The sequence below is a fragment of the Podarcis liolepis genome (genome assembly GCF_965112155.1).
Source record: "Podarcis liolepis genome assembly, chromosome: 6".
In the NCBI taxonomy this organism is placed as follows: domain Eukaryota; kingdom Metazoa; phylum Chordata; class Lepidosauria; order Squamata; family Lacertidae; genus Podarcis; species Podarcis liolepis.
This window is the reverse complement of record NC_139559.1, coordinates 11,512,409-11,525,099: the sequence shown is the minus strand read 5'-3', so window position 1 is coordinate 11,525,099 and position 12,691 is coordinate 11,512,409. Positions and strand designations below refer to the sequence as shown.

Genomic DNA, 12,691 nt, shown 5'->3' with positions numbered 1-12,691 from the left:
TAGGATTCCAGCAGGACCCACATCAGATGCCTGCCTTACTCCCCCATTTTAGAGAGGGGAAAAGGTCATTGCTGCATAGCTAGGTCTGGGAGCCACCAGTTACTTTTCCCACAATGTCTCCAACATAGTCTCACTCCAATGGCATTGTGGGGAAATGAAAACAGCAGCTGACAGTCACCTGACACTCACCACAGCACTGCTGTTGTCTTGTGGCACCACAACCACCACCTAGGACTGCTAAGGCAGAAGGGGGCCCAGCAGGGATTACCCCCACAAACCTAGAGCTATATCTGCCTTTGGAAGCCTTTCCCAAGACACTTAAGTTGTGGGATGCAGGGAAAGCATCTATCCAGACCAGACAGCGTAGGTCATGTTATTCTGAAGTGCTGTCTTCCAGCATTCTGGAGGAGTGACAGTCCCACATCAGCTAAAGCAATTTGACCATGTGACAAATGCAGGTACTCAACCATGAGGGACACATGCCAAGTAAACAGTCAAGTTTGTTTGCCATTAAAAAGGCGTTCTTTCAAAATGACCGTGGCTATTGCCCTTGAAAGTTAAAATGTGCCTCTGAAATGCCCGTGAGATAATGAGATAGCTAGTGATTATCATATTTCCAGTCTGTAGTTCACGTGCACAGCTTTTCTGTCTCTTTTGTGTATTTCTTTGCATTTCCTAGGAAGTTGACTATGAGATGAACAGAGCCTTTATGCTGACAGTGATGGTGTCCAACCAAGCTCCCCTGGCCAGCGGTATCCAAATGTCCTTCCAGTCTACTGCAGGAGTCACCATTTCCGTCACCGATGTCAATGAACCACCCTACTTCCCCACAAACCACAAGCTCATCAGGCTGGAGGAAGGAGTACCTACGGGGACGGCATTGATGACTTTTTCAGCTGTGGATCCTGACCGGTTCATGCAGCAAGCTGTAAGGTGAGAAGGAACCACCAATCTAAAGCAAGGATGTGCATTGCATTTCCTTAGAAAATACCAGGGAAGAAGGGGCGCTGTCTGTTTGTCTATATGGATGCTGAAGATGATTTAGCACATGGTGTGCCTCGAATCTGGGTTTGTGATTCAAGGACCCGCCACCCGCTTGGGGATAAGAAAGACACATGGACACAGTGTATTAGGTTAAAGGGCTAAAAAAGGCCACAACTATTGATTACAGCATGTAAGAGGTATTGGCTTAGGCATTGGATAAAACAACAGAGCGTGACTCCATCCCTTCAGGGAGGGGTGAGTCTATCCCACCAGTGGGAGGAGCCTGTTGATGCAAATACAACTGAAAGCTCTCCCTGATGTCACCAGGGGTCGTGCCTTAAGGCCCTAGCCACCAGCAAGGGCGTCGGACAGGATCCACGACCGCCGGATTCCTTTACCGGAATACCCATAAAGTGGAGGGGTAGGCGATGGCCACACCCTGCCCTCCAATACACAAACATATTCCAATGCCTAACTGCCAATACCTAAAAGTTGTGATGATTTGCTACGAGGTAGGCGAAAACCAAGTGGCCGGTGCCAATTTGCCAGTTGGATAAAAATTCCTACCAGGCTCCTTGGACAACCAAGGCGATCAACCACAGGTCCATAGCAATGTCAAGAAACAAGCAGTGAACTAAAGGGAGGGTGGGTGGGTGATCCGACGAAAACCAGCAGCGGAATGAAAGGGAAGTGCTGCTGCGGCCATGTTTGAGTGGCAAAACCCTGCCCCCAAGCCTCCACCTGGCTGGTTGGCTACCTGGGGGTGTGGCACGGCAGCCAGGCCAGCTGGGCAGGGGGCGTTCCAACCCCCTGCCAATGCGAGAAACGGCTCCTGCTCACAACTCCTCCCCTCTGTAAGGAGGAGAGGTTTTTGTGACCTAGATGTTTGCAGTGTAGTCAATTCTACCATGGTGATAAAATGCTCTGGGCTAAACTCTCTGAATACAGGGTAACATTATCATAGGATCACCCTGCTAAGAGGATTTTTTTTTTTTTTTACCATACATCATGTGCAGATGTGGAGGGAAATATCTGCAAGAATATATATTATAGGGATAGCCAACATGGTGCCTTCCATATATTGCTGGACTCCCATTGATCATGCTGGTTGGGAATGATGGAAGTTAGAGTCAAATAGGCACCATGTTGGTTGCTGGTGACTTGTGAAAGTCAGTTGGTAGTTTACCACACCTCAGCCAGTGTGATGTATCAGCCAAGCCCTGGTTGAGTCTTCAGAAGTTTCCTGTTCCCAGCAGACAGCTTCTTCCAGAGTCCCCAGTTAAGGGGGAAACTCCTCTCCCACATGGTTCAAAATAAGAAGGTGTTTATTGTCTCCAGACACAAGACACAGCTAAACACTACTACCTACAGAAATGCTTCTACTCACAGAACAATTGTTATTGCATGGTGTTGAATTCCACCTATCGTGTATTAATTGCCCCATACTTTTTCATGTGCCTCTCTCATAATGCTAGAACTCGGGGTCATCCGATGAAGTTGGAGGTTGGAAGATTCAGGACAGACACAGGAAAGTGTAGTTATACCAGCTCGTAGTTAAACCATGGCCACCATCTTTAAAGGAGGATTGGACAAAATCATGGAGGATTAGGCTACCAGTGGCTACTAGCCATGATGGCTATGCTCTGCCTTTGTGGTCGGAGACAATATGCCTTTGAATACCAGCTTCTGGGAATTGCAGGTGGGGACAATGCTGTTGTGCTTCCCTGTCAGGAGCTGGGCAGAGGAGGAGGAATGGTGGAGACCGCCTCCCCATCTTCCTCCAGGGAGGAGGAAGAGGAAGACAGTATAGACTTGCAACATAGGTTTGCGGGAGGTCTCAGCTCAGAGGCAAATGAAGGGGGAAGTTGGGAAATAATGGGAGAGGAGAAGCCGACAGAGCCAGAGCAGAAACTAGCTTACATGTTGTCACTAGAAAGCATTCCAGACCCAGCATCATGCAGAACCCGGCGAGCCTTAAAAGTAGGAGAGCAAAGAGCTCAAAGATTGATGGCCGTAGCGGCACCCATAGAGAAGGTGGTGACTAATAAGGAAAAGGGAGAGAAGTGGGGGGTGGAGATTCACTCGGGACAACGCCATTATCCAAGAGGCTGGGTTCTATAGCCTCTCTCTGTAAAGTTTGAAATAAAAAAGGATGGTAAGAAACTTTTCCTTGTCTTTATACTTTCCCGGGCAACCAGCCGGGAGCTGCTGACAGCATCCTGACATTCCCATAGCCATCTGGTTAGCCACTGTGAGAACAGAGAGCTGGGCTTCATGGGTCCTTGGTCTGATCCAGCAGTCTCTTCTTACCTTCTCATGCTCTGTGGCGGCTGAGAGACACATATACTCCAGAGACAAGAGTGCCACTGAACCATCCGTTTGAGCTGCTGACTGCAACCCAACGCACAGCTGGGTGAGCTTAAATACCATTTGAATGAGAAGGACCCGTGTTCTCCACAGTACGCTCAGCTGAGTCCTAAGGAAAAGGGGGTTTCTAACTCTCCTCCCTGCCTCCCAGCCTCACTGGTTATCTGTCTGCTCCTTTATTGCAAATGCTAGATATATTTGGCATAGCAGGAGGGCACACTGTGGAACAAGAGCCGGGGCCAATTAAACTTACATCACTTGTGACATTTTATAATCATTAGAGGGTTGAGATATTTCACCTGGGATGGAGCTGTCTGGAGCAGAAAATGACGGTGGTTACTCACTGCCTCTGCCTGTTGGCTTTGGACAGGCAGTGAAACCTTTAAGGACAGAGGGAATGTCTCAGCTAACAAGGCCATTTTTCTTAGTTGTTTCATTCTGAAGCTCCTGGGCTTTTGAAGGGTGCTTATTTCCCTTCCTCGCTCGTAGCGGCACTGAGGTGTGCAGACGGAAAACTGTTTGCCTTCCGATCAAATGCAGGCTGTACATCCCAGCTGTGTGGAGTGGGAAAGACCCAGCTTAGGATTTTCTGGTCCAAGAGCAGAAGAACAATTGGGTGGTGGTGCTATTGCCTGGGTGGCTTTCCTTCCGCTTGCAAGCTTCCGTGCTAGAAGGCCTGTGTGTCTCTTTCGTTGTTTGTGGCTGATTTTCCCAGCCATGTTCCATAGGTCCAATTCAAGTGGCACAGTCGAAACAGCAAAAAAAAGGGCCACAGTTTAATTCCCCATAAGTTCAGTGATTCTTGCTGGCCCTTCTAGTCCAGCATCCTGTTCTCACAATGCCCATGAGAACCCCTGAGTGCAACAGCGATCTCCCCTCCGGTAGCTTCCAGCAACTGTAGTGTGAGAAGACAGGCGTTGTGGCTAATAAGAAGAAGAAGAAGAAGAGTTTGGATTTTTGATATCCCGCCTTTCACTCCCTTCAAGGAGTCTCAAAGCGGCTAACATTCTCCTTTCCCTTCCTCCCCCACAACAAACACTCTGTGAGGTGAGTGAGGCTGAGAGACTTCAAAGAAGTGTGACTAGCCCAAGGTCACCCAGCAGCTGCATGTGGAGGAGCGGAGACGCGAACCCGGTTCCCCAGATTAGGAGACTACCGCTCTTAACCACTACACCACACTAGCCATGGGTAGCCTTATCTTCCATGAATTGCCTAATTTTCTTCGAAAGCTACCCAGGTTGTTGGCCATCAAGATGGAGAAGTATTTCCTTTTTTGTGTCCTGAGTCTTCCAACGTTCTGCTTCATTGAATGTCCACAAGTTCTAATAAAGAGTGTCTGGAAATGCATGCATTTTTATTTTTCTAGATGAAAGTTCTGGATTATTATTATTTTTTCCATTTTCCTTTCCTTCGATTTGAACAGTCTTGATCAGGATCCTTTGCTGCATCTCTTCATGTATTAACTAGGGGTGGGCAATATATCATTGAATGCCATTTTGAAGTCCATATTGTGATGTCGGTTTCATAATTTTTAACCTGGCAATATATTCCGAATCATGGGGTGTGTGCGCGTGCGCTATGCAAAAATCACAACGTGGGGAAAACTGTGAAGCCAGCCAATGCCTCTACATAGCTCCATCCTTATTGTAGACATTGTGATATATCAGTATATCGCAATCATATACAGGTCGTGCCCATTTCATATCACATATATTACTGTTCATGTATTACTAAATAATGCTTTTACTACCACTAGCATGGCAGTATCCATGACATAAGCAGCACTTACCACAGGTGTCAGGGACCGTGCTGAGGAGGGCTACACTGAGGAGGAATGGTGGGAGCCCCCCCCCCCCCTCCCCTTGATCCTGAATCTTCCCAGGAGCAGGAGGACAGCATAGATTTGGAACAGTGGTTTGCAGAGGGGTATAGTTCAGAAGGCAGAAGCTGGGAAATACTGGATGGGGAACAGCTAGGAGAAGAAACAGTGGAAGAGAGAGAGTTAACAGATTGATTCACAGTCTCTGGATAGCATTCCTCTGCTCAGCCCAAGTTCGAGAAGAACTCAGAAAGTCTCAGAACAGAAAGCACAGAAGGTACAAGATGAGATTACAAGATGTAGGAGTGATGTAGATTAATAGGGACAGAGTGGGGAGTGTCCCTTAATTGGGAGCACTGCCATTCTAGGTAGACAGGTTCTTTGTCTCTCACTGTGATTATTAAAGTATCTAACTGGTAAGACATTCCTTTCGTTTGATCACTTCTTATTTACTGCCATGGGGGAGGAAGCCAGTTGCCCCGAAGCCTGACAACAGGGCATGAAGACTTTCCTGGAAAATTGTGCAGTTACAGAGGTCAAAATAAGAATTGCCAAACATTTATAGGGCCCTTTTTTGTCAATAAAGAGCAAACTGCACATTAGGCATAAGATCCTTTATTGGCTCCCCAAACATTTTCTGTCTTTCTTTTCTTTTAAAATGAGATGCAACCTGAGAATTGTTTCCACATCAAAATTTCAACCTCAGGCTCTTGCTTGCTCTATGGAGGTGGGTGAGGAAAATACATTTCACACAATTTCTCTCTTCAGGGCAGACAGTCATGGGGGAGTACAGTTCTGATCTGTGAAGGAGTACAATGAGATAGGAATGGGGGGGTTGATTTATTTCACTTTTAAAGGCAAAGCTACCTAATTTGTGCTTTCCGAAGCAATACACCAACCAAAACACAGCTGTCCTTCGAAATTCACGCTTCTCCAATTTTTGCAATGCAGTTCTCCAGCCAAGTAATGTGTACAAAAATGCATATAACTAGGGTAAAGTTTGCATTTAAAATTGCATATCTTAGTAAAGATACAAAAATGCATTAAATCAGGAGAAATTCTAGATGAAAATTAGTGCATTGGGATAAACCTGCTCTAAAATAGTGGTGAATTTCCACAAGGACTTAAAAAGTAAATGGAAAATGTGGAGAACTGAATTTAGAATTGGAAAAATGATCAACTGAGAGGAACCAAAATAGAGAGGTTCATCCACCCCTTCCCAGCCCTTGCCACAGTTCCAATAAATTGGCAGCTTCCCAGAACTCTGTTGTGTGTGTGTCTTGCAAGTTCCAGTCATGGGGGTCTCTCACACATAACATGTACCTTAGGCCTGACTAAATGTCCAAGTCCTCTTTCAAAATGAAGAGCCAGGAGTCTGAAAACCAAGAATGCCAAAACACTACTCAAGCCTTATTTTCAAGCCATATTCAGGACATGTCATTGGAAGAGACTGCCATGTATTTATTCTCGGCTCTCCGCAGATACTCCAAGCTGTCAGATCCTGCAAACTGGCTGAACATTAATGCCACAAATGGTCAGATCACCACCGCTGCCATCCTTGATCGCGAGTCGGCCTACATTAAGAACAACGTCTACGAGGCTACGTTCCTGGCAGCTGACAACGGTAGGCCCAAGTCCTGGCATCATCCATGCTTCAATAATACTGTAATGTGATGCATAAATGGGAATGTTGCCCTGACAGAGTTGTCAGGGTAAGTTAGATATATATTTTTCCCCAGGTTTTCAAGTAAAAAAAGCAAAAAAAAAAAAAGTAGAAAGGGAGAGGAAGGAAGACCTCATGAAGCTGGGACAGGAGATTGCCAGAATAAATTAGATGCGTGAAATTGTCCCAGACTATGATGAAGAAACAAATAGGAGATGGATGGGAGGGAAGATGTAGACTCTCACCATACGTGAGTGTGTAAAACCAGTAGAAAGATGGGGCAGGAGAAATAGGTAATCTGCTGTACGTTTCTTCTCCTTATTATGCTCCAAGCTGAGGACAGAAGAGGAGATGCTCCTTCAGGAAATCAGAAACAATTCGAGGATGAAAGGGAAGGGATTTTATAATCCTATCACCAGGGTTGGGTGTTCATCAGTATGCGGATGATACCCAGCTCTACCTCTCTTTCAAATCAGAACTAATGAAGGCGGTGAAGGTCCTGTGTGAGTGTCTGGAGGCAGTTGGAGGATGGATGGTGGCTAACAATTTGAGGTTGAATGCTGACAAGACAGAAGTACAGTGCTACCTCGGGTTACATACGCTTCAGGTTACATACGCTTCAGGTTACAGATTCCACTAACTCAGAAATAGTACCTCGGGTTAAGAACTTTGCTTCAGGATGAGAACAGAAATTGTGCAGCAGCAGCAGGAGGCCCCATTAGCTAAAGTGGTGCTTCAGATTAAGAAAAGTTTCGGGTTAAGAACGGACCTCTGGAACGAATTAAGTACTTAACCCAAGGTACCACTATACTGTTTTTGGGAGACAGGAGGCGGCGGGTATGGAGGACTCCTTGGTCCTGAATGGGGTAACTGTGCCCCTGAAGGACCAGGTGCGCAGCCTGGGAGTCATTTTGGACTCACAGCTGTCCATGGAGGTGCAGGTCAATTCTGTGTCCAGGGCAGCTGTTTACCAGCTCCATCTGGTACACAGGCTGAGACCCTATCTGCCCACGGACTGTCTCACCAGAGTGGTGCATGCTTTAGTTATCTCTTGCTTGGATTACTGCAGTGCACTCTATGTGGGGCTACCTTTGAAGGTGACCCAGAAACTACAACTAATCCAGAATGCGGCAGCTAGACTGGTGACTGGGAGTGGCCGCCGAGACCACATAACACCGGTCTTGAAAGATCTACATTGGCTCCCAGTACGTTTCCGAGCACAATTCAAAGTGCTGCTGCTGACCTTTAAAGCCCTAAATGGCCTCGGTCCAGTATACCTGAAGGAGCATCTCCACCCCCATTGTTCTGCCAGGACACTGAGGTCCAGCGACGAGGGCCTTCTGGCGGTCCCGTCACTGCGAGAAGCCAAGTTACAGGGAACCAGGCAGAGGGTCTTCTTGGTAGTGGCACCCACCCTGTGGAACGCCCTCCCACCAGATGTCAAAGAGAAGAACAACTACCAAACTTTTAGAAGACATCTGAAGGCAGCCCTGTTTAGGGAAGCTTTTAATGTTTAACAGACCACTGTATTTTAATACTTTGTTGGAAGCCACCCAGAGTAGCTGGGGAAACCCAGCCAGATGGGTGAGGTATAAATAATAAATAATAAAATATTATTATTATTATACAGATCAGAGGCATCGGACAAGACCTTTGGAGGTATCCAACATTATCTCACAAAGTTTGGTGTTGTTTTTCTCCCCCAGTGGTCAAGAAACCACTGGTGGTATACGTAAGCCCTGATTAGGCATTTGATCTCATGTGTCCTCCAGCAAAGAGGGCGGAGATGTTCCAATTAGCCCCTGCCTGCTCCTCGGCGATCCTGACCACCCACCCAGGCCCGCAGCTCTCCATTTGCTGGGTCCTGAATATCTCTGCAGCTGAGAGCCTCCTGATCTTGCCTAGGCTCGCAGTCAAGGTTCTGAATTGTGTCGGGAGCCTACAATGGTGCAGCGGGCTCGTTGCAGCCATTGACCCTGCAGGATGCACAGGACTGCAGAGCCATGCAGAGGAATGCAATTGAAGAGGTGGGACTTACAAGAGCGGTCCTGGTCTCCCTTTACCTGAGATGGAGAACACATGGGCTTAATGCCTAAGCAGGGCTTTACGGACAATCAGATCCACCTCGGGAAATGACCAATTGCGTTGCGTTGGAAGAAAGCTTGTGTTCCTCACACTGTGGCAGTAGAGTGAGGGGCAGAATGTATTGATATTTAAATAAATAAATAAATAAATAAATAAATAAATAAATATTAAAATCTATTTACCGTATTTAAAACAATGTGTGAAGCAGAAGTTAGGCGTTACCGGTCTCTGCAGCCACAACAGGCTCTGTGATTCTCCAGGGTTTGACTTCACCCCCAAAGGCACATTCCATTGTTTCCTGAGACAGGCAGATGCCAACTGTAATGGGTATGAGTTACTCGTGCGTAAACTGGTGCCTTTCTCGGTTAATTTGCCTTGTTAAAACTTTCTGACTGCACAGCCCCTTCTCATGGTGGCTGCCTCAGTCACTGGCAGAATCTGTCAGTGGGCGTTTCTTGAACCTCTTCCAACATAAAAGTTGTTTGACACCCAGTCTCCTCCTCCTCTCACTGCGCGGGAGTCTTCTGCGCAGGGAAGGCGTGGGTAGCGGAGGACCTGGGCTCTCCTCACTGATGTCCAGTGAAGAGTCCTGGAGCCCTCTCTCCACTTCCCCCCGTCTGCCTCCCTTTATCCCTGGTGTTGCGCTGATTGGCTTCCCCCTCTACTGAGCTGTTTCTCCCCCTGCTGCTGGGTCCTTCGCCAGCATCATCTGGGAGCCTCCCCTTCGCCTCTCGCTCTGATGTCAGTTCCCTGACACCAACCAACCAATACATAGTGACTTTCAATATTTATTTTTATTTAATAATACTTAAATACAATTTATTTTTTAAAAATGTTTTTTGGTCTTGTGTTGTTTTTTAAATGAAGGGGTTGTTTGCTTAGTGAGGAATTGGTTGTGTTGGGGAGGGAATGCCGCCTATTCTTGGAAATGATGCCTGTTCTATTTGTTTGGAGTGGGGTGTTGGTGTTTTACCTGTTGTCTTAGGAGATGGGTTCTGAAGTTTGCCTGCTTTACTTCTGTGAAATTGATTTTTCATGGTGCCCATCTAAGATTTCATGGTCCCCTGACCATTGGGGTCCCCGACTCATAAACCTCTGTGTATTTCGCCCTGTGATCTCACTTAAAACTAGCACTTTCGGGGCTGCTGCAGACTTCTGTACTAGGACTTAGATGACAAACAAGGTAAAAAAGATGAAGTTTTTGAGGGGGCAGTGAAAAGCAGGCTGAAAAAAGAGAGAGATGCCTTTTAACAGTAAATAAAACAAGGTTTAAAAGACTGTTTTGGTAACTGAGCTGGAGTAAAAAACAAATGTTCTATTTTAAACTCAGGTGTGTGCTTGATGTCTGTTTTCACTGTTTCACCTCTAAATGTACATCACATTTGGACAGTTTTCTTTTTTTAGAGGCACAACTCAGAGGTTTGTGAGTTGTAAAATAAATAGATGAGATTTAAGCCCCCGCCAGCCATAACCTGAACACTGTGTAAGACGAAGTGTCACTTGAGCATTCCTACATAATGATAACTAACTCAGCGGTTGCAGGTAGTCGTGGAAAAACCCCTGGGCTTCGCTTTACTGTTCAGCAAACTCAATGCCTGATCAAGGCACCGAGCCTAGAAGGAGTTCTGTCCGGGGCCACCAGGCTGAATGAAAAGTTTCTTCAGTACCAGACCTTGAGGTTGGCAGAGTTAACGTAACAATAATCAGAAAGGGATTGGAAGGGCTTCGTTGGGGATTCTGAGACTCTTCAGTCAGCAAAAACAAACAAGGAGAGTAAGACAGAAAGCTTTATAAAAATAGCCAGGAAGAATCAGTGGAAGGTTTCTTTTCCTTCCTTTTTTTTTTTTTAAGAGTAGGGTTGCTTTATTTATTTCTTCTTCTTTTCAAAGCATTAAAAAAAAAACACCAGCCAAGAACATGAGCTTTAAAAAAAAACTACTCAGGCAAGGCTTTTAGAGGAAATAGTCTGGGTAGAGGCCTGGAACAAAACTGTCTGCAGTTCACTGGGGATGGTAGATGGGAGAAAAGAAGAATATTAAACAATTTAAAAGTGGTGTGTTCCCCCCTCTAACTAGAGGGAAGTTACTGAAGCATTCAGATCTGGGGAGTTGAAGAATCTCTCTCTCTCTCTCTCTCTCTCTCTCTCTCTCTCTCTCTCTCTCTGTGTGTGTGTGTGTGTGTGTTTTGCAAAGGATTATACAGGACAGTGATGGCTTTTAACCTTTATAAAAGTCAAACTCAAAGCCGAGAGCCTGATCTGGCAGCTTTGGCACAGCTGACCCTTCGTTAGAGGCTTAGCCATTGATCTTGCAGGACCCCTGTGGGGAGGGAGACCAGTGTTAGAACCGCTGGTGTCTGCTCTTGAAGGATGCTTTTTGAACCTTGAATATTTACATGCCTGGGAGATGGTTGATGCCTTCAGCTACTCTCATCACTCCAGCGGTATGAAGGGGGAAAGCTTGCACCTTTGTTATATGTGGCTATAAATCCTTCACTGCGATACTACCTGGGACTCAAAGAACTGCCCTTGTTGGGTCAGATCAAGGTCTGCCTAGCCCAGCATTCTGTTGCCAATAGCAACAGATGCCTCTGGAAGCTTCAGAGCAGGAGATGAAGGCCTCCGATTCATCTGTGGGCCTAATTAAATGCGCTTGCTTTAGCCTAGAAAGCCTTACATGGCTTGGGATCTTGGTAGCCTGAAATTACACCTCTTCTTCTATGTGTCTACCTGGGCCTTATAAGCCTCCAAGAAGGCCCTCCTCTGGGGCCCCTGTTCTGCTGAGGTATGGAGGGTGGCAACTAGATATAGGGCCTTTTCGGTCATAGCCCCCAACTTGTGGAATGTTGCCCCCATAGATGCTCACTTAGCACCTCCTTAAATGTGTTTTTAAGGGACGCGGGTGGCGCTGTGGGTTAAACCACAGAGCTTAGGGCTTACCAATCGGAAGGTCAGTGGTTCGAATCCCCGTGACGGGGTGAGCTCCCATTGCTCGGTCCCAGCTCCTGCCAACCTAGCAGTTCAAAAGCACGTCAAAATGCAAGTAGATAAATAGGTACCGCTCCAGCGGGAAGGTAAACTGCGTTTCCGTGCACTGCTCTGGTTCACCAGAAGCGGCTTTGTCATGCTGGTCACATGACCCGGAAGCTGTACGCCGGCTCCCTCAGCCAGTAAAGCGAGATGAGTGCCGCAACCCCAAAGTCTGTCACGACTGGACCTAATGGTCAGGGGTCCCTTTACCTTTACTTAAATGTGTTTTTGTTGCCCAGTGAAGACCTTTTCCCCCCCTCCCAGGACCTATCACCCTTTTAACATCTTTTATTGGCTTAATGTTTTCAACATTAGTTATTTTCACTTCCTATTAATGTGAGAGTGGTTATTTTTTACTTGTTGCTTGTACTACTTTTAGCCTCAGTTCATCTTGGGTTGCTTTGCTTTGGTTTGGTTTATCTGCTATTACATTTCGATCCCAACTTTCCTCTAAGGAGCTCAAAGTGACATACATGGTTCTCCCTTCCTAACTGCATTGTATCAGCACAATGACCCTTTGAAATACCATATTTACTTGAATCTAATGGTCACCTTCATTGGCCAAATGACATTGCAAAAATTAAGGCGTGCATTAGATTCAATGGCACATTTACATTCATCACCAAATACTTTTTTGGTTTCAAGGTTCTGAAAATTGAGGTCCACGTTAGATTCCATGATGCATTAGACTCAAGTAAATATGACACATTAGACTGAGAGGCAGTGTCTAACCCAAGATTCAGTG

At 46.3% G+C, this 12,691-nt stretch overlaps 1 protein-coding gene across 7 annotated transcripts in view; it reads left to right on the top strand.

Annotated features, from left to right (window-relative positions):
• CDH4 (cadherin 4) overlaps positions 1 to 12,691 on the top strand; it is an 806,167-nt gene that overhangs the window by 768,876 nt on the left and 24,600 nt on the right. For all 7 annotated transcript variants that reach the window (XM_083507371.1, XM_083507375.1, XM_083507374.1 and 4 more), the window contains 2 exons: positions 680 to 933; positions 6,652 to 6,794. In XM_083507371.1, coding sequence (XP_083363497.1) covers positions 680 to 933; positions 6,652 to 6,794 — 397 coding nt within the window. The remainder of the gene's footprint in view (positions 1 to 679; positions 934 to 6,651; positions 6,795 to 12,691) is intronic.